The following is a 19,862-nucleotide window of genomic DNA, read 5'->3' on the forward strand; positions in this document are numbered from 1 at the left end:
ATTCCTAGGAAGCCGGGATGGAGTGGGTGGTATGCTATAGAAACATTTAAGCATTTGGATTTGTCATGTGTATGATTACAGTGTGCATGAAATAGCCTACCTAATCATTTTACCTATTTGATAGGCCTATCATATAAATCCATTCTGTAGCCCAGCATTTTAGAAATGGACGAAAGGCAGTCCCAATTTTAGACACAAAACTAGCTTTATAACAAACAAAAAAGTAGGCATGACTAAGTCGCTTTGGATAAAAGCGTCTGCTAAATGGCATATATTATATTATTATTAAGTGTTTGGCAAAGCCCTATGGAATTTATTGACCAAAACATTTTATTCATGAGGAAATTACCCCTTCCCAGCCCAATACCCTTAGTCTCGCGTGAGTTGCATCGTGTGAGCTCTGCACAGTGAGAACTGTAGCTAGGTAGTCCGCCATTGCTGTGTGTGGAGATCTACGTTAGAGAGGAACATTGCCGTTTGGTGTCAACAACCAACTACGGACCAGCGAGGAAGGTCGAGTGGAAGCTGTTCCACAAGTATACTTCCCTGTACCTCACCAGATAATATTTTCATGTAAATACAGAACACACAGACGAGGTAACCATGTCCAATCTCAGCAAAGGCGGCACCAAAAAGGACACCAAGATGAGGATACGAGCCTTTCCTGTAAGTACACACGGCTGATAGGACCTGTCCATGCCAGCACAGCAGCAGGCGGTGACTGGACCACCGATGTTCGAGTAACTAGCTAGCTGGGGTGTGCAGTTTCCAAGGCCGGTCTTTCAGTAAACAAAGTAGATATCTAGCTACCCCCTACTAGAGGTTATGGATAGAGGTTCATACTGCTAGCTAGCTACTGTTAGCTACAGTAGCTAGTAACGTTACTGTTGTTGTCAGACAATTATTAATTAACATTAGCTAGCGAACTACCAACATCTTTACCCGAAGAAAAGCATGGTTTCGTTAACTAAATATTTGGCGTCGTAGCGTTGTTTGTGGTCTCATTACTTGTTGTATTTAGTTCAATTCAGAAACTGGTGTGTTGGAGAGTATTGTTGTTGGGTGACGTTATTTTGCATGACATGGTTCTTTAGTTACATGCCAATAAAATGTTGATACCCTAACTAAATTTAACTGTTAGATAGTTAGCTAACATTTGCATCGACTGTAATAACGAGTTACTTTGTCATTCAAGATTGAAGTAGCTAACGCTAAGTTTAATTGGGAAACAGTTTGAAAGCTAATGGGACGAAGTTATTGGATGACAGTATTCAGTTCTGATGGGATGTGCCTCCACTGAATTTTCTTTTACATTTCAGTCATTTAGCAGACGCTCTTATCCAGAGCGACTTACAGTTAGTGACTGCATACATTATTTTATTTTTCATACTGGCCTCCCGTGGGAATCGAACCCACAACCCTGGCGTTGCAAACGCCATGCTCTACCAACTGAGCTACATCCCTGCCGGCCATTCACTACCCTGGACGACGCTGGGCCAATTGTGCGCCGCCCCATGAGTCTCCGGTCGCGGCCGGCTACGACAGAGCCTGGATTCGAACCAGGATCTCTAGTGGCACAGCTAGTACTGCGATGCAGTGCCTTAGACCACTGCGCCACTCGGGAGACTACAGAAGCTCTCCAAAACCCTCTCCATAGGGTTTTCAGCGGTTAGCTTCGCACACGGCTGACTCCATGTGAACTACAATTCCGACTTTGTGTTTTAAAGTTTAGAAACGTAAATAATAATTGCTTGAGAAAAGGTTTTCTAAACATATGGCCCTTATCTTTAAAATCAGTGAGAAATGATCTTTTAAATAAAAAATATATACACTTACTGTAGCAGATTTGCACAGATCCATATGATGTGTGCACCTCCAGTTGATGAACTACACTTCCTCCCAGTTACGCTTATCGGAACACCCTAGATAGCAAATTGGCACAGTTGGTGTCTTCTGGAAACAAGCGCTGCAACTTGGAGATATGGCCATGCAGGAACACTAACCCTATAAAGGTGTGTAGTAATTTAACCTTTTGTTTTTAGAACATTATTTCTCGCTGATATGAGAGATACATTCCGTATGTTTCCAAAACCGTACCACTTTCGTGTTAACATTTAGAGCAAGCGTCGGGCTAAAGGTAGTTAGCGTCTATGAATGGGCTAAATTAATTATTGTGACATCAGGTGGCTAGTTTCGCCAGTTTTGTCAGACTGGTTTAGTTTAATCTTCACCAAGGCAGTGACTCATCATAAACGTCATATTACCATAGGCCTTAAATAAAGGATAATGTGCTAAACCCAGTGTCTAGTTGAAAGTTTACTGCCATCACATCATGTTACCTCTCTCAGACATTCTGAGATGTCCTCAGAATCAGCAATGAGTCTGGCCACAGACTAAAACGGTGTCAGAGTACCACAGAAAATAGGACTGTTTTGTGTAGTTCTGGTCCAGGGCGTTAGTGCACTTCCTCTACAAAACAGTGTAATCATGGCCAGAAAAAGGTTCAGATATATGACAGTTTGTTTATTATGGTAAGTTACTAGGTTTCATAAAAATGACTTACGAGGAATAGGCCTATTAGTTGCAGAGGGGTTCACTTCATCCTGATCCCCGTCACTCACTCAGGAATGTGTGGTTTGAGGTTTAGGCCACACAGACCAATAAGAAATCCAAATACCAACCTTGCATAATTGTGCCCGGGTTGAGTAGGGTCATGGATTGTCCTGCTATGTTACCTCCCGGATCCCTGTGAACCCTGTCCAATCACACTGTAAAGTCCATGGAGAATAAAAGCACCTCCTCCAGCTACCCACTGCACTGAGGCTAGGAAACACTGTCACCACCGATAAATCTAAGAGAATCGAGAATTTCAATAAGCATTTTGCTACGGCTGGCCATGCTTTCCACCTGGCTACCCCTACCCCGGCCACCAGCTCTGCACCCTCCGCTGCAACTTGCCCATGCCCCCCCGCTTCTCCTTCACCCAAATTCAGATAGCTGATGTCCTGAAAGAGCTGCAAAATCTGGACCCCTACAAATCAGCTGGGCTAGACAATCTGGACCCTTTCTTTCTAAAATTAGCCGCCGAAATTGTCGCAACCCCTATTACTAGCCTGTTCAACCTCTATTTCGTATCGTCTTAGATCCCTAGAGATTGGAAAGCTGCCGCGGTCATCCCTATCTTCAAAGGGGGTGACACTCTAGATCCAAACTGTTACAGACCTATATCCATCCTTCCCTGCCTTTGGAAAGTATTTGAAGGCCAAGTTAACAAACAGATCACCGACCACTTCGAATCCCACCGTACCTTCTCCGATATGCAATCTGGTTTCCGAGCTGGTCATGGGTGCACCTCAGCCACGAACAAGGTCCTAAACGATATAATAACCGCGATTGATAAAAGACAGTACTGTGCAGCCGTCTTCATCGACCTGGCCAAGGCTTTTGACTCTGTCAATCACCCTATTCTTATTGGCAGACTAAATAGCCTTGGTTTCTCAAATGACTGCCTCGCCTGGTTCACCAACTACTTTTCAGATAGAGTTCATGTGTCAAATCGGAAGGCCTGTTGTCTGGACCTCTGACAGTCTCTATGGGGGTGCCACAGGGTTCAATTCTCGGGCCGACTCTATTCTCTGTGTATATCAATGATGTCGCTCTTGCTGCTGGTGACTCTCAGATCCACCTCTACGCAGATGACACCATTTTGTATACATCTGGCCCTTCATTGGACACTGTGTTAACAAACCTCCAAACGAGCTTCAATGCCATACAACACTCCTTCCGCGGCCTCCAACTGATCTTAAACGCTAGTAAAACTAAATGCATGCTCTTCAATCGAACGCTGCTTGCGCCCGCCCGACTAGAATCACTACTCTCGGCGGGTCTGACTTAGAATATGTGGACAACTACAAATACCTAGGTGTTTGGTTAGACCGTAAACTCTCCTTCCAGACTCGCATTAAGCATCTCCAATCCAAAGTTACATCTAGAATCAGCTTCCTGTTTCGCAACAAAGCCTCCTTCACTCATGCTACTAAACATGCCCTCGTAAAACTGACTATCCTACCGATCCTTGACTTCGGCGATGTCATTTACAAAATAGCTTCCATCACTCAACTCAGAAAATTGGATGTAATCTATCACAGTGCCATCCGTTTTGTCACCAAAGCCCCATATACTACCCACCATTGTGACCTGTACGCTCTCGTTGGCTGGCCCTCACTACATATTAGTCGCCAAACCCACTGGCTCCAGGTCATCTATAAATCACTTCTATTCAAATCCCCGTCTTATCTTAGCTCATTGGTCACCATAGCAACACCCACCCCTAGTATGCGTTCCAGCAGGTATATCTCACTGGTCATCCCCAAAGCCAACACCTCCTTTGGCCGCCATTCCTTCCAGTTTTCTGCTGCAAATGACTGGAACGAACTACAAAAATCTCTGAAGCTGGAGACACTTAGCTCCCTCATTAACTTTAAGCATCAGTTGTCAGAGCAGCTTACCGATCACTGTACCTGTACACAGCCCATCTGTAATTAGCCCACCCAACTACCTCATCCCCATATTGTTATTTACATTGTTATTTATTTTGCTAATTTGCACCCCAGTATCTCTATTTGCACATCATCTTCTGCACATCTATCACTCTAGTGTTAATACTAAATTGTAATTATTTTGCACTATGGCCTATTTATTGCCTTACCTCCATAATTTACTACATTTGCACACACTGTATATATATTTTCTATTTTGTTATTGACTGTACGTTTTGTTTATTCCATATGTAACTCTGTGTTGTTGTTGTTTTTATCGCACTGCTTTGCTTTATCTTGGCCAGGTTGCAGTTCGAAATGAGAACTTGTTCTCAACTGGCTTACCTGGTTAAAAAAGGTGAAATCAATAAGTAAATAAACACTGATACTTCCTGTTAAATATGCTCGTGTTTGTCGGTGTGTGTGGATGGTGCCATATCCAGACACCTTGTATGCAGCTTTCGGCCAAGCCTCACTTTGGAGAGGTTTAACAGGCCATGGTTGAATGTGGCAGCCAAAGGGGACAAGGGATTCATATCAAGCTGTGAATATGGCCGTGTTTATCAGAGTGTGATAGTTGGCTACAGTGTCATTACTGTCTGTCCAGTTAAAAGGAGAATTTGGGGGAAAGGCAAATGTTACGAGGCACAGTTAGAGGTGGCCGTGAGCAATATGATATGGAAAATATAAAACTCTTTCATTCATGCTATGGACTGGCTTGAACCTTATTGGGAATATTATCATGATATTGCAGTCTTCGTTCATCACAAGGAACACAAATAGGGACACACCTACTCAGTTTCCCTTACAGTGATTTGTTTTTATATACTTTTACATATAGGATCGAAAGTAGGAATATAAATCGTGAATTTTGAGGAGGAGTATTCTTTTGTCAATGTTACACTCAAACTGTTAGATGTTGCATCATAATATAGGCTACTCTTTAAATAAGTAGGGGTTTTTGGGTTGCAGAAGTGCAGCAACTGTAGACTTGTCTCTCTCGCCGATTGCTGACCTAAAGAAGTTGGCCACCCTAGCAGGAGACTGTGATAAAAATGGAGGCTATGCACACAATGTCTATCAAGCTGCTTTGCTCCAGTTCTACCTCAAACGAGGGAGCCAATAATCTCCGAAACATTGGCCTGTCAGTCTATTTGTCTGCTCTCCTCTCACTCTTACTTCCTTTGTCCACTGCAGATGACGATGGACGAGAAGTATGTCAACAACATCTGGGACCTTCTGAAGAATGCCATCCAGGAGATCCAGAGGAAGAACAACAGCGGGCTGAGCTTCGAGGAGCTCTACAGGAACGCCTACACCATGGTGCTGCACAAACACGGCGAGAAGCTCTACACGGGCCTCCGGGAGGTGGTCACCGAGCACCTCATCAACAAAGTAAGGCCAATGTGCGCAGGGTGGTATTAACGTCCCTTTGCTGGATTTGTGCGGGTATGTGGCAGTAATCACCCTTCACTGGCAGGTCTTTAGTGTATTTTCCATCAGTACACTTACAGGATCTCTGCAGTGGGAGAATAGTCACTGAGCTTGACCACAAGATGTTACTCAGCTTGACCACAATATCCTTTTAATTGTTGAAAAGCAAGGAAACAAACCTTGTGATAGTCTGTCACACGAATCCAGGTGATATTAAATTACAGGCCGGTTTGCCTGTTCAGTGTTGGGCCTGTTTGGTATGCTGACAGCGTGATGAAGTGAAGTGCTCATATTAAACCTATTACGGTGGAAAAGCTCAGGGAATCTGTCTGACTATGGCTGGATACGGCGGACTTGCAAAAGAAAGCAAACTATCTGGAAAACATGAGTTGCTCCCATTCATTCATTATATTTAGTGGTTGGAAATGAAATGAGAAAAGTTTAAGGAATGGGTCTATCAGAAGGCCCAGCTCCACTATGGCCCATAGGCATCTGACTGGAGATTTGAAAGCCCTCTTTCAGTAATTGCACACACACACAGTCCTGATCTATGACAAGCTCAGCTGATTGAAAAAGTATCCTGTTTCGGAGAGAGAAGCAGGATGTGTTTTTGGTTTTGCTCTGTGTTTTGTCCAATCATGTAGGTACTAGGAAGCCAATCAATCTGCCTTTTGGTACTTCAATCAGTGATTGTGATAGCCTTTGACCTTGGGAAAGAGTTTGTGTGATTAGTTAGAAATCTGTCTGAGGATAGTTTGTGGATCACATGATCCCTATAACAGTCATGTTTAAACCACACACCATGTAGGCCAACATATTCCACTGAATGAGTAGCAGCAGGAAGCAGCATCAGATTATCTTGATGCCGTGACAGGTTTCTATGGCGTCTGCAAACTATTTGGAAACAATGACATTACTGGGCCAATTAAATATCTATGCAGGACTGGGGCAGTCATGAAATTTTGTCAGCCGGGTGATTGTCATTTAAATAACTGTCGGTCTCACGGTAATTGACCATTTAATTAACATAAACACGTTTAGCATCTCCGGCTTCCACTCATAGCCTACAAGCCACTGATGCGGACCTTTTGGAACATCTACATTTAAAAAAGTATAATAAATCCATTTAATATAGCTAACACATCACAATAAATATATTTAGGCAGGTATAAAGAAACGTTATAATATGAAGAAAATGTAGCCTATTCCAGAAGAACAGAACAGCATATTTTGAGTCGTCCTTATGGTAGGCCCTGATCTGGCTATGCTAAATGGCAGTGGGCTACACTAGTTCATTTAGCAGGCAAGATTTGCTTATAATTCCTGTGGCATTATTTTATAGTAAGAACAATACAATAGAAAATAACTGAATAAAATAGGATATTCTTCCCCCAAACGATTTTCGAGGGAGTTCGCACATGCAGCTATTCTGTGTTGAGCGGTTAACAAAGAAGCAGGTCCTCCTATATGCTTAATTTACAGTTATTTATTCAACTTTAGTTGTGATACAAACGTAAAGGCTATATGTTTTGATTTCTAATACATTCTAAGGCTGCATGATGCGACGAATGATGATTTGAAAAGGTTGCATGAAAGAGAAGCACTCTGCTCTTTTTCTTGCGCAGGCTACACACACTTCATCAGCCTCTCATTCACAATTTGACAAGCACTTGATAATATACTCAGTCAGTATTCTCCATTTAATATGGTTTCTACATATAGCCTACTAATATATGTGTAGAATTATTTTTTATTTAGAATATCCCACAAATCATAAAAATCACCCATAGCCTTTTTTGATTCATATTTGGAAAGTTGAGAAGTAAATATAGTAGGCCTAGCCTATAGAAAGCTGATGGGATACTCCTCTTTTTAACAGATTGCATAGCCTAGCCTATTGCATAGCCTATAGAAATGTTGTGCAACAGGAGCACTTATTTCATTCATCAACCAGCTATGAGAAGCTAGCTCTCCCTGCGCAACAGGTGATCCTATTCTGCTCAAACTCTGGATGCCAGGGCTCTCATTAAGTGTTTGATTTGCATTGATGTCAGAGTGATTAGAGGGACAAACAGTGATGTCAAACTATGTGATTATTTCTAGAAAAAAAACTTAAATAAAAATTTACCTAAAAAAAAAAAAAGAAAACTTTTACCTTTTATTATCAATTATCAGAAAAATCCATAAACTCTGATTTTTTCGTATTTGTAGCTTAGACCCTATTTCATATCATCTGAGGTGTTGGTGTTGTGCCCACCATAGGTTGAGACGCAACATGCTCTTAAATACAGGGTGGGTGTCATTTCAATCATTGAAGTAGAATTCATAGAATTCCTTTCAGACAACTGCAATTTAGCTGATACACCATTAGCCTTGGGCGATATACCATATACCGGGGTATTTTGAAATACAGACGGTATGATTTTCAATTGGTACATATGCATAGCTGTGGGAAGTAGGGGTGCTGAAAAATTAGAAAAGTAGCGCACTGGGCCTTTACTAGTATTAGCGGACCGATATAGCATCTCAGCTTTGGCAAAAATGGTAGTTGTATAATTAAGAACAGCATCTTGCAGTATTCAATAGTTGGAATTGAAAAGTTGTTGCCCTGTCCCTTTCTCTGCAATTGTCATTCTAATGGAATCCAGAAAGAACAAAACCCTGTCCCCAAACATTTACATCAAAAGGTGCAAAGTTATGGGCAAAGACACAAAACATCCACATTAAATTAAAAAAATTTCTTGATCAAATAACAATGAAAAACAACCACTTTTTGTGCAGTATTAATGTGCCATCTTTACAAACCACTATGTAAATGTACATTACTGTATTGTACATAGGCTGGTCATCTAGGTTTGCGCAATACAGTAATTGAGTACATTGAGACATCAAGTGGTTTGTGATGTGGCTCAGTTGGTCGAGCATGGCACTTGCAATGCTAGGGTTGTGGGTTCGATTCCCACGGGGGGCCAGTATAAAAAAAAAAGTATGAAAATGTATGCACTCACTACTGTAAGTTGCTCTGGATAAGAGCATCTACTAAAATGGAAAAGGAATCAAATGGCCATTTCAGTTTTCAGATAGAAATAAGTTGCATTGGGCCTCCCGAGTGGCGCAGCGGTCTAAGGCACAGCAGTGCTTGAGATGTCACTACAGATCCGGGTTCGATCCTGGGCTGTGACCGGGAGACCCATGAGGCGACGCACAATTGGCCCAGCGTTGTCCGGGTTAGGGGAGGGTTTGGCCGGCTGGGATGTCCTTGTCCCATCACGCTCTAGCGACTCCTGTGGCGGGCAGGGCGCATGCACGCTGACACGGTCACCAGTTGTACGGTGTTTCCTCCGACACATTGGTGCGACTGGCTTCCGGGTTAAGCAAGCAGTGTGTCAAGTAGCAGTGCAGCTTGGCAGGGTCGTGTTTCGGAGGTCACATGGCTCTCGACCTTCGCCTTTCCCGAGTCCGTACAGGAGTTGCAGCGATGGGACAAGACTGTAACTACCAATTGGATATCACGAAATTGGGGAGAAAAAGGGGTAAAAAAAATTATGTTCAAAAATAATAAGTTGCATTTGCTAAGTATTTAAAGGAACTGGAAAACATATCAAGCAAGTATTTTTATATTCCACAAGTATTATCCAATTAACTGTTTGTACAGATAATTATCAGATCAAATGCTGGTAAACGCTCAAATACATTTAGTTTACATTTTTTCACAAGTAGTGCACTGGGCCTTTACTAGGCCTTGATTTAACGGACCCATATAGATTAGATGTCTTCAGCGCGGGCAATTTTCTCTCTCAAAAGTCTTCAATTTGGGTGATGGTATTTTAGGTTAATACACATACAGTGCATTGGGAAATATTCAGACCCCTTGACTTTTTCCACATTTTGTTACGTTACAGACTTATTCTAAAGTGGATTTTAAAAAAAAATTCCCTCATCAATCTACACACAATACCCCATAATGACAAAGCAAAAACTGTTTTTTAGAAATTTGTGCAAAATAAATAAATGGATATCGCATTTAACCTCCGTTCATCTTTGCCTCGATCCTGGCTAGTCTCCCAGTCCCTGCCGCTGAAAAACATCCCCACAGCATGATGCTGCCACCACCATTCTTCACCGTAGGGATGGTGCCAGGTTTCCTTAAGACGTGACGCTTGGCATTCAGGCCGAAGGTTCTCCCATCTCCACAGAGGAACTCAGTTTGGCCCGGGCGGCCAGCTCTAGGAAGAGTCTTGGTGGTTCCAAACTTCTTCCATTTAAGAATGATCGAGGCCACTGTGTTCTTGGGGACCTTCAATGCTGCAGACATTTTTTGGTACCCTTACCCATATCTGTGCCTCAACACAATCCTGTCTCGGAGCTCTACTGACAATCCTTCGACCTCATGGCTTGGTTTTTGCTCTGACATGCACTGTCAACTGTGGGACCTTAAATAGACAGGTGTGTGCCTTTCCAAATCATGTCCAATCAATTGAATTTACCACATGGACTCCAATCAATTTGTAGAAACATCTCAAGGATGATCAATGGAAACAGGATGCACCTGAGCTCAATTTCGAGTCTCATTGCAAAGGGTCTGAATACTTATGTAAATAATGTATTTCTGTTTTCGCTTTGTCACTATGGGGTATTGTGTGTAGATTGCTGAGGATTTTTTTGTATTTAATCCATTTTAGAACAAGGCTGTAACGTAACAAAGTGGAAAAAGTCAAGCGATCTGAATACTTTCCGAAGGCACTGTAAGTACAACATATTCATCAGTGAGTGTTTATAGTGAGCTGAGAGGGGTTTACTTTCCATTGAGATTGTGTGTGTCAGTATGCTGGGCACTGTTTCACTAAATGGATGATGACGTTTCTCTGCCTGAAATTGATGGGCACAGTGTCCTTTAGAGTCCCATACAGAGAGAGATGGACTCACTCAGAGAGAGGAGCTCGTGGAGGGAGAGACTCACAGACAGAGAGAGTGTGTCATGCAGAGAAAGCGAGATGGTCTCAGTGTGCCGAGTTATCAGTGTGGTGTTGGTATAGTATCAAACGAATGCCTCTCTGTCTGACTGTGCTGCTGCTTCCCCACAGGTACGGGAAGATGTCCTCAACTCACTAAACAACAACTTCCTCCAAACACTGAACCAAGCCTGGAACGACCACCAGACGGCCATGGTCATGATCAGAGACATCCTCATGTACATGGTGAGTGGTACCACCAGCTACCAGAGCCATGGATTTAGAGAGTTATGCCAACTTGTAGAATTTAGAATGTTTTAATTCTAGACATACAGTTACATAGCATTCTTTTCATATTCCCCATGTAATGTTAATGGGGGGCTAACATGGCTGCCATAGTATTGTAGAGTCATGTAAATGCACCATTATGCAGAAACCTCAATGTCCCAACTCTCTAAATACATGGGTCTGCCAGCTACCAGGTGCAGACGTAAACCAGGGATGTTACTCCAATATAATATTTTAGTATTTTGTTCATTCGTCCACTGTTGTTCCAGTCAGCAGATACGTTTTCAAGATGCAGCACACATCTAAAAGTGATGCTACATCATATGTGTTTTGCATCATCATCACACTTTTAGAAAACGTAACTGCTGACATGCACAATTTGTGCTAATCGGACATGCACACTTCTTAGTTATTAGGATTTGACTGTATTTCTCAATACAGTGTCGTCTCGTAACCCTCCCTTGGACTGGTAATGCATTGCTTCCTGGCTGCAGGTCTCAAACGCGCTCCGGGGTGAGGTACAGATCTGAGATCAGCTTCCCATCCCCCAATCCTAACCATAACCATTAGTGGGGGAAATGCTAAACTTACGCAAAATCAGCCTTGAATGACAAAGCTTCCCCCTCTCGTCCTCTTGTTTCCCAGGACCGGGTGTACGTGCAGCAGAACAGCGTGGAGAACGTCTACAACCTGGGCCTGATCATCTTCAGAGACCAGGTGGTGCGCTACGGCTGCATCCGAGACCACCTCCGACAGACCCTCCTGGACATGATCGCACGGGAGAGGAAGGGCGAGGTGGTGGACAGGTATAATTATATGACACCCTCTATACACAGGCCCCGTTCGACTTCTTTAATAGTGCACAAATTCCTAGCTTCGTTGAAGGAATCACTGAAATGACTGGACAAGTGGAGTCACTGGAAATGACTGGAAGCCATGCGGTGGAACGCTAGCATTAATCTGTCCAGCCATGTCAAAGCATTGACTGTTTCAAGGGAGGATGCACTTTGAAGGAATTCGAACAGAGCCACAGTTTCTGAGCTGAAGGAAGCAGTGTTTCTCCCGATTTTAAAGAAAACCACAACCCTAATCCATGATTATTTCATTGTTCTCTTTGTTGCATTTAAAAAGTATTTGATCCAGTCTTTGAGCTGACCCAGACCTAAATAGCATCCTATACACTGAGCATACAAAACATTAGGAACACCTCAGAACAGCCTCAATTCGTCAGGGCATGGACTCTACAAGGTGTTGAAAGCGTTCCACAGGGATCCTGGCCTATGTTGACCCCAATGCTTCCCACAGTTGTCAAGTTGGCTGGATGTCCTTTGGGTGGTGGGCCATTCTTGATACACACGGGAAACTGTTGAGCGTGAAAAACCCAGCAGCGTTGCAGTTCTTGATACCCCGTTCAAAAGGCACTTAAATATTTTGTCTTGCCCATTAACCCTCTGAATGGAACACCTACACAATCCATGTCTCAATTGTCTCAAAGCTTAAAAATCCTTCTTTAACCTGTCTCCTCCCCTACATCTATACTGATTTTGAAGTGGATTTAACAGGTGACATCAATAAAGGATAATAGCTTTCACCTGGTCAGTCTATGTCATGGACAGAGCAGGTGTTCCTAATGTTTTGTACACTACTTTTGACCAAGGCCCATAATAGAATGCAATTTGAGACCCAACTGTACTTGACACATGGACTGAATTAGAATTAATCTGTAGAGGTGTTTTTTAATCTGACCCTGTTTGTGTCTCTCTCTTTCTCAGGGGGGCGATCAGAAATGCCTGTCAGATGTTAATGATCTTAGGCCTCGAAGGGAGGTCGGTTTACGAAGAGGACTTTGAGGCCCCGTTTTTAGAAATGTCTGCAGAGTTTTTCCAGGTTTGTAAGAATCCCCCCCCCCATCTATACATACATTTCATTCGCATCAATGCTATATGTGTCATGCACGTTGACTTGCATTGATATATGTTGTTCGCCTACTATTATCATGTTGTATATATCCCATGGGGGGCCAGTATGAAAAATGTTTGCACTCACTAATTGTAAGTCGCTTTGGATAAGAGCGTCTGCTAAATGACTAAAATGTCAAAAAAATATACATAATGTGTATGCCCGCTCGAGTGTATGCCCTCTCAATCACCCATGGTGCTCCTAACCCCGTGTTTGTTTGCCCTCCAGATGGAAAGTCAGAAGTTTTTGGCGGAGAACAGCGCAAGCGTGTACATAAAGAAAGTGGAGGCGCGGATAAATGAGGAGATCGAGCGCGTGCTGCACTGCCTGGACAAGACGACGGAGGAGCCCATCGTCAAGGTGGTGGAGCGGGAGCTCATCTCCAAGCACATGAAGACCATCGTGGAAATGGAGAACTCGGGCCTCGTCCACATGCTCAAGAACGGAAAGACAGAGGGTCAGTTTGCCACACTACTACTACTATTGAAATACCTTTGACAGGGCCGTAAGGGCTCTGGTGAAAATTAGTGCACTATATAGAGCATAGGGTGCCATTTGGGATACAGACCTTTTGTCTTTCTTTTTTCATGAAAGGGATATTTCACTCTGACGTTAAAGTTTGTCAGACATTTGCATACCTCTTAAGAAGTCTTTTGCAGAGCAGAATAATGTACATTGTGTGAATGTGTGTTGTTATCGTGTGCATACTTGGCACCACCCGTGCCATTGTTTTGATATCAATGTCAGCAATTCAATATTTCTTGTGATAGATATTGGTGGGTGGTCTTTGGATACTAATGTGTTTGTACTGATGTGTGTGCGTGAACACAGACCTGGCGTGTATGTATAAGCTCTTTAGCAGAGTGCCAAACGGACTGAAGACCATGTGTGAGTGCATGAGCTCCTACCTCCGCGAGCAGGGCAAGGCGCTGGTGTCAGAGGAGGGCGAGGTCAAAAACCCTGTGGATTACATCCAGGTAATTTACACAGGAAGTGACATCGTTGACATGGGGCAGGGGGTCCACTAAAAATTGATCTCTGACTACATTCCCATTCTCCCGAATTGTGCATTTCCACACTCTCTGGTCATGGATTTAACAATAGTGGAAACTCCAGCAAATGCTTACACCGATCCAATGCTGTTAAATCTACTACAGGGATGCAATTTCTGTTGTTATACTCCATATTGACTCTAGTTGGCAGCGTACACAAGAGCATGGAGTAAGTGCCACTGCTTTCCAATAATGTCACGTTTTCTTCCTTCCTCTGGTTTTTGTTGTCTGCAGGGTCTGTTGGATCTGAAGTCGCGTTTCGACCGCTTCCTCCTAGAGTCGTTCAACAACGACCGGCTCTTCAAGCAGACCATCGCAGGGGACTTTGAATACTTCCTCAACCTCAACTCGCGCTCCCCCGAGTACCTCTCCCTGTTCATCGACGACAAGCTGAAGAAAGGCGTAAAAGGAGTGAGTGGTTTTCTGATGTAATGGGGAGGAACGTCCTCCCCTCATTCACTACATAGTGCCCTACTTTTGACCAGGGCTCAGCGCCCTATGGGCCCTGGTAAAAGTAATGCACAATATAGGAAATAGGTGCCATTTGATTGTGACAAACATTTGGTTGTGTTTCAGATGATTTTGTGCCCAATAGAAATGAATGGTAAATAATGTTTTACACTTTTATTGTAAAAAATAATATATGTTTCTAAACACTTCTACATTAATTTGGATGCTACCATGATTACGGATAATCCTGAATGAGTCGTGAACTATCATACCCCCAATACATGCTAACAGGGGGGGGGGTGATATTCTCACTCATTATTATTCATGATTCATTCAGGATTATCCGTAATCATGGCAGCAACCACATTAATGTAGAAGTGTCTAGAAACATATTCTATTCTTATTTACAATAAAAGTGACTCCAAAATGACAATACATTATTTACCATTCATTTCTATTGGGCACAAAATAATCTGAAACAACCAAAACAAACAGCAAATGCATCCAACCAATTTGTAGAGTCCAAGCTTGATGTAGTCATTGCATGCTATGAATATGGGACCAAATACTATACTTTTTACTACTTTAATACACATAAGTGATTTTGTCCCAATACTTTTGGTCCCCTAAAATGGGGGGGGACTATGTTCAAAAAGTGCTGTAATTTCTGAACGGTTCACCCGATATGGATGACAATACCCTCAAATTAAAGCTGACAGACTGCACTTTAACCTCCGTCATTGTATCATTTCAAATCCAAAGTGCTGGAGTACAGAGCCAAAACAACTACAAAATGGTCACTGTCCCAATACTTTTGGAGCTCACTGTATAAGGAGTTCAATATATTTGATTAAATCAGTGTTTGAAATGTAATCATTTAAAGTGTGTATGTGTGCTCGTGTAACGCTCGCTGTCCTCTCGTTCTGTGTGCGTAGTTGACGGAGCAGGAGGTGGAGTCGATCCTGGACAAGGCCATGGTGCTTTTCAGGTTCATGCAGGAGAAGGATGTGTTTGAGAGGTACTACAAACAGCACCTGGCCAGGAGGCTGCTCACCAACAAGAGCGTCTCGGACGACTCGGAGAAGAACATGATCTCTAAGCTCAAGGTGAGGCGACTGAGGAGGAGGAAGTGCAGTAGCTGCATATCTTAAGATCTTCCATCCATTAACACATTCATCAACTGTTTGTTTCAGATGTATTGTAGAACCTTCAATACCTAATAAGTGCGACCTTAAGATTTTCAATATAAGTACATACCAGACCTGTGTTCAAATACTATTTCAAATCTTTAAAATACTTTGAGCGTTTGCGTTAGCCTGCTTGGGGTGCCATGTGGGCGGGGTTTGCACTTTTGGTTCGTTTCGATTGGTTCAATTGCAACAGGCAACCTCAAGCTAGCAAAGCTAAAGTATTTGAAATGATTTTAAATTGTATTTTGATCCCAGGTCTGGTACTTTACACATGACAATGCATTTTTAACTTGACCTTCACAGAAACTGTATGTTGAACTACAGCTCAGCAGAGTTGGAGAGTCGGTGTGACAGAAACGGATAGAGCGAGTGAAGTGTTGTTGACTAGATCTGTATCATCCCGTATCTCTCACTCTCTCTCTTTCTCTTCCTCTCGCTCTTCCTCTGGTTCCCCTGGCCAGACGGAGTGTGGTTGCCAGTTCACCTCCAAACTGGAAGGCATGTTCCGAGACATGAGCATCTCAAACACAACCATGGACGAGTTCCGCCAACACCTACAGTCAACGGCGGTGAGACACAGAGACACACACTCCCAGAACCAGTCCAGTGTTGGTTCTGGGGAACCAGCTTGTAGTCCTAAATTTTTTTTGAAATAAATTACCTCTGGTTCGTTCAGCCATTCCTATGGGGAAATAATAGGGTTTTGGGACAAAAAGTATAAGATCTCCTAAGCCTGTGTTTACCACATACCTTATTTTCGGCGTTTATCAAAAAAACGTACAAAAACTCCATTCATTTTCCCATAGGCTTTGTCCAACGACCCATGGCGGGGTTAGTACCTACAAAAAGACGCCATTACTATTGCTCTTTATTTAACCTAGCATTAGCTCTGTCAAAGCGAAGAGCACATCTTGTGGAGCTTTTGATGGTCATTCTGACCATTGGGAACCTCAATGAAAGACGTAGATCTAACTTCCATCCCCAGGTGTCGTTGGGCGGAGTCGATCTCACAGTGAGGGTCTTGACGACAGGTTACTGGCCAACGCAGTCCGCCACGCCCAAATGTAATATCCCCCCTTCTCCTCGACATGCATTTGAAGTCTTTAGAAGGTTTGTCTATCTTTGTTCTTCACTGTATCTCATTTACTTTGCATAGCAGAGGCCATATATTCTCTGCTGCAGGTTGTGGAAGCGGGGCGCTGTCCATTGTCTGTGTTTATCTTTAACGCTGTAGTGTGTGACTGTCCTCTGGTTCTGCTGCCATAGATTTTATCTGGCCAAGCACAGCGGCAGGCAGCTCACGTTGCAGCATCACATGGGCTCTGCAGACCTCAACGCCACCTTCTACGGCCCAATTAAAAAGGTATGCAGGGGACAGTCTTTGCCTGACTGGCTGGCAGACAGACAGACTGATGCACACACACACCACTAATGTCAACACCAGGCCTTGATAACAGCAGGTGTATCAAGGCTGCACTTGCCTTTGAATATGGGATGAACAGGGATGTGTGGGGAGCGGGGTTAAACTAACATTTCACACATGTATGTGTTTAAATAAGCATGACCTAGTCAGTGATTGAATAGAGGCTACATTGATGATTACTCCTGTGTGACTGAGTTACCTGAAGGCGGCCGGCCGGTGGTGACTTCTCTCTTCTTCTCTCTCCCCAGGAGGACGGGTCGGAGGTGGGGGTGGGCGGCGCCCAAGTAACAGGCTCCAACACCAGGAAGCACATACTGCAGGTGTCCACCTTCCAGATGACAATACTCATGCTCTTCAACAACCGGGAGAAGTCCATGTTTGAGGTACAGCCGCTAATTGAATGTGTAGCACATCACTGAATAAAGTAACGTTTGTAAGGGGGGATGTATTTGGGCAATGTGATGTCTTTATTATATGTGCAGGATGTTGATATTTGTGGTCTGGCAATGTCTTTCCCTGAGGGGATGAGTAAAGTTATATTGAACTGAAAAAGTTAGACACTCTTGTTTCTCAATAAAACAATGTATTCTTTGGTTTCAGTATAGTGCAGTCATGGATCAAAGGATCCCTCTGCCTCATCTCCATGTCTCCTCTTTGTCCCCATCTCTCGCTCTCTGCTGTGTAGGAGATCCAGCAGGAGACAGACATCCCGGAGAGGGAGCTGGTGCGAGCGCTTCAGTCGCTGGCCTGCGGGAAGCCCACCCAGCGCGTCCTCACCAAGGAGCCCAAGTCCAAGGAGATCGAAAACGGCCACGTGTTCACCGTCAACGATCAGTTCACCTCCAAGCTGCACCGCGTCAAGATCCAGACAGGTAGACAAACCCACTTAGCCATACAGGCCGGTCTTGTGGAACACAGATTCAAAGAGCTAGGGCATGCATAACTGAAATGGCACAAAAACAACCAGGATTTATTTTGTTTCAACATTGCATTCTGAAGCATGGCGTTGAACTGTATGTATACCAACCTTCTAGGGTCATTCTACCCACAGAACTATAATGAGATTCTAGTTCTATGATTCTACCTCTCAAATAGTTGTAGTGAAAACCCCACTGATCTCCACTCATCTGGATAGCCCAGCCAGATTTACCTGGTGTAGCGTGAATGATATAGTCCTGTGCATGTAGCTGTCATATGTGGTTCCCGGCTGAAACTTGTTTCCTTGTGTTGGTCACTAGTCGCCGCTAAGCAAGGAGAGACGGACCCGGAGAGGAAGGAGACGCGGCAGAAAGTGGACGACGATAGGAAGCACGAGATTGAGGCGGCCATCGTCCGCATCATGAAGTCTAGAAAGAAGATGCAGCATAACGTACTGGTAGCAGAGGTCAGTGGAATACAGTGTATGAACATTGAGGTGTTTCGGGGTACTTCTGGCTGTACCTCTGAGTATTTCATTAACGTCAGTAATTAGATGTGAGATCCGGTTCTGATTGTGTCTGTTTGTACCGTCTCTCCAGGTCACCCAGCAGCTGCGATCGCGATTCCTCCCCAGTCCTGTAGTCATCAAGAAGCGCATTGAAGGACTCATTGAGCGGGAATATTTGGCGCGGACACCGGAGGATCGCAAAGTGTACACTTATGTAGCATAAAGGCGTGAATTCAATGAAACCTGACACAAAAAGAAACAATACTTTTTTGGGGGGGTCTTGTGTTATGCGTATGAACTTGGAAATTTGTCGGATACTGGGAAACACTGGGAAGCTTACTTTTCTTCCATTGAAAAAAAAAATGTATTTAAAAAGACAAGGTTTTTTAAATATATTTTAGATTTCTTCTGCTGAGAAGAGCTAAATGGAGGGATTGGATCTAGCTTTGTTACAGTTTCATGTTCCTAATGTGGCCTTGGGGAGAATTAGGGGGGCAGAGTGGGAATGCGTCAAATGTTCTGCATTCAAACCCAATAAACAAAGGAAAAGAACTAGCATAAACAAAATAATACAAAATATATACCAAGCAAATGTGGGTTGGCTACACGAAGACATTTGACATTTCTCCCATTTTAAATGTTGATGTAAATGTGTTATGTTTGTGTTTTTTCATGGCACCATGCTGGTTGTACAGGTTGTCAGATACTATTGGCATTTTTTCCCCCCTCTAGGGCTTTAATCAAAGAGAAGAGGACATGGATGTTGTTGCTGGGTTGCAGAGAACAGGAGCAGTTGCTTGATAGCATGCTTTATCTTATGGAGTGGTAGAAGAAGTCACATATGCTCTATACAAGGTGTATGTTTTGTTTTTGTCTTTGTCTTTTTCAATGGGGCCTATTGTAAAATTGGATCGTCAGGCCAGAAAATATTACTCTCCTTGGAATTGTAGGTTCTTCCCAATGCAGACCAAAGGTGAAGTTTCTTTTTTTCTTTACTGCATTTCAATTGGAACCAATTTAGCACCATGTTTTAATGTGTATAAATTGTAAATAATTGTACTCACTAAAGTGGACTGTACAGGGCCTAGTTTTCATCATATTAAATGTAGAAAAAGAAATTGTACATCAAAGGGAATTTTGCCTCCATGTT

General features: G+C 43.2%; 1 protein-coding gene across 1 annotated transcript; it reads left to right on the forward strand.

The window, feature by feature from the left end:
- Positions 1-425: 425 nt before the first annotated feature.
- On the forward strand, positions 426-19,842 carry LOC121567327 (cullin-3-like). Its single transcript, XM_045217352.1, has 16 exons — positions 426-666; positions 5,736-5,933; positions 11,057-11,170; positions 11,858-12,018; positions 12,985-13,099; positions 13,400-13,628; positions 14,003-14,148; positions 14,458-14,634; positions 15,609-15,779; positions 16,325-16,432; positions 16,849-16,973; positions 17,130-17,226; positions 17,535-17,669; positions 17,972-18,158; positions 18,525-18,670; positions 18,804-19,842. The coding sequence occupies exons 1-16, from the start codon at positions 604-606 to the stop codon at positions 18,933-18,935; spliced, it is 2,304 nt and encodes a 767-aa protein (XP_045073287.1). The 5' UTR covers positions 426-603; the 3' UTR covers positions 18,936-19,842.
- The last annotated feature ends 20 nt before the right edge of the window (positions 19,843-19,862 follow it).

This window comes from Coregonus clupeaformis, chromosome 6, assembly GCF_020615455.1.
Source record: "Coregonus clupeaformis isolate EN_2021a chromosome 6, ASM2061545v1, whole genome shotgun sequence".
Taxonomy (NCBI): Eukaryota; Metazoa; Chordata; class Actinopteri; order Salmoniformes; family Salmonidae; genus Coregonus; species Coregonus clupeaformis.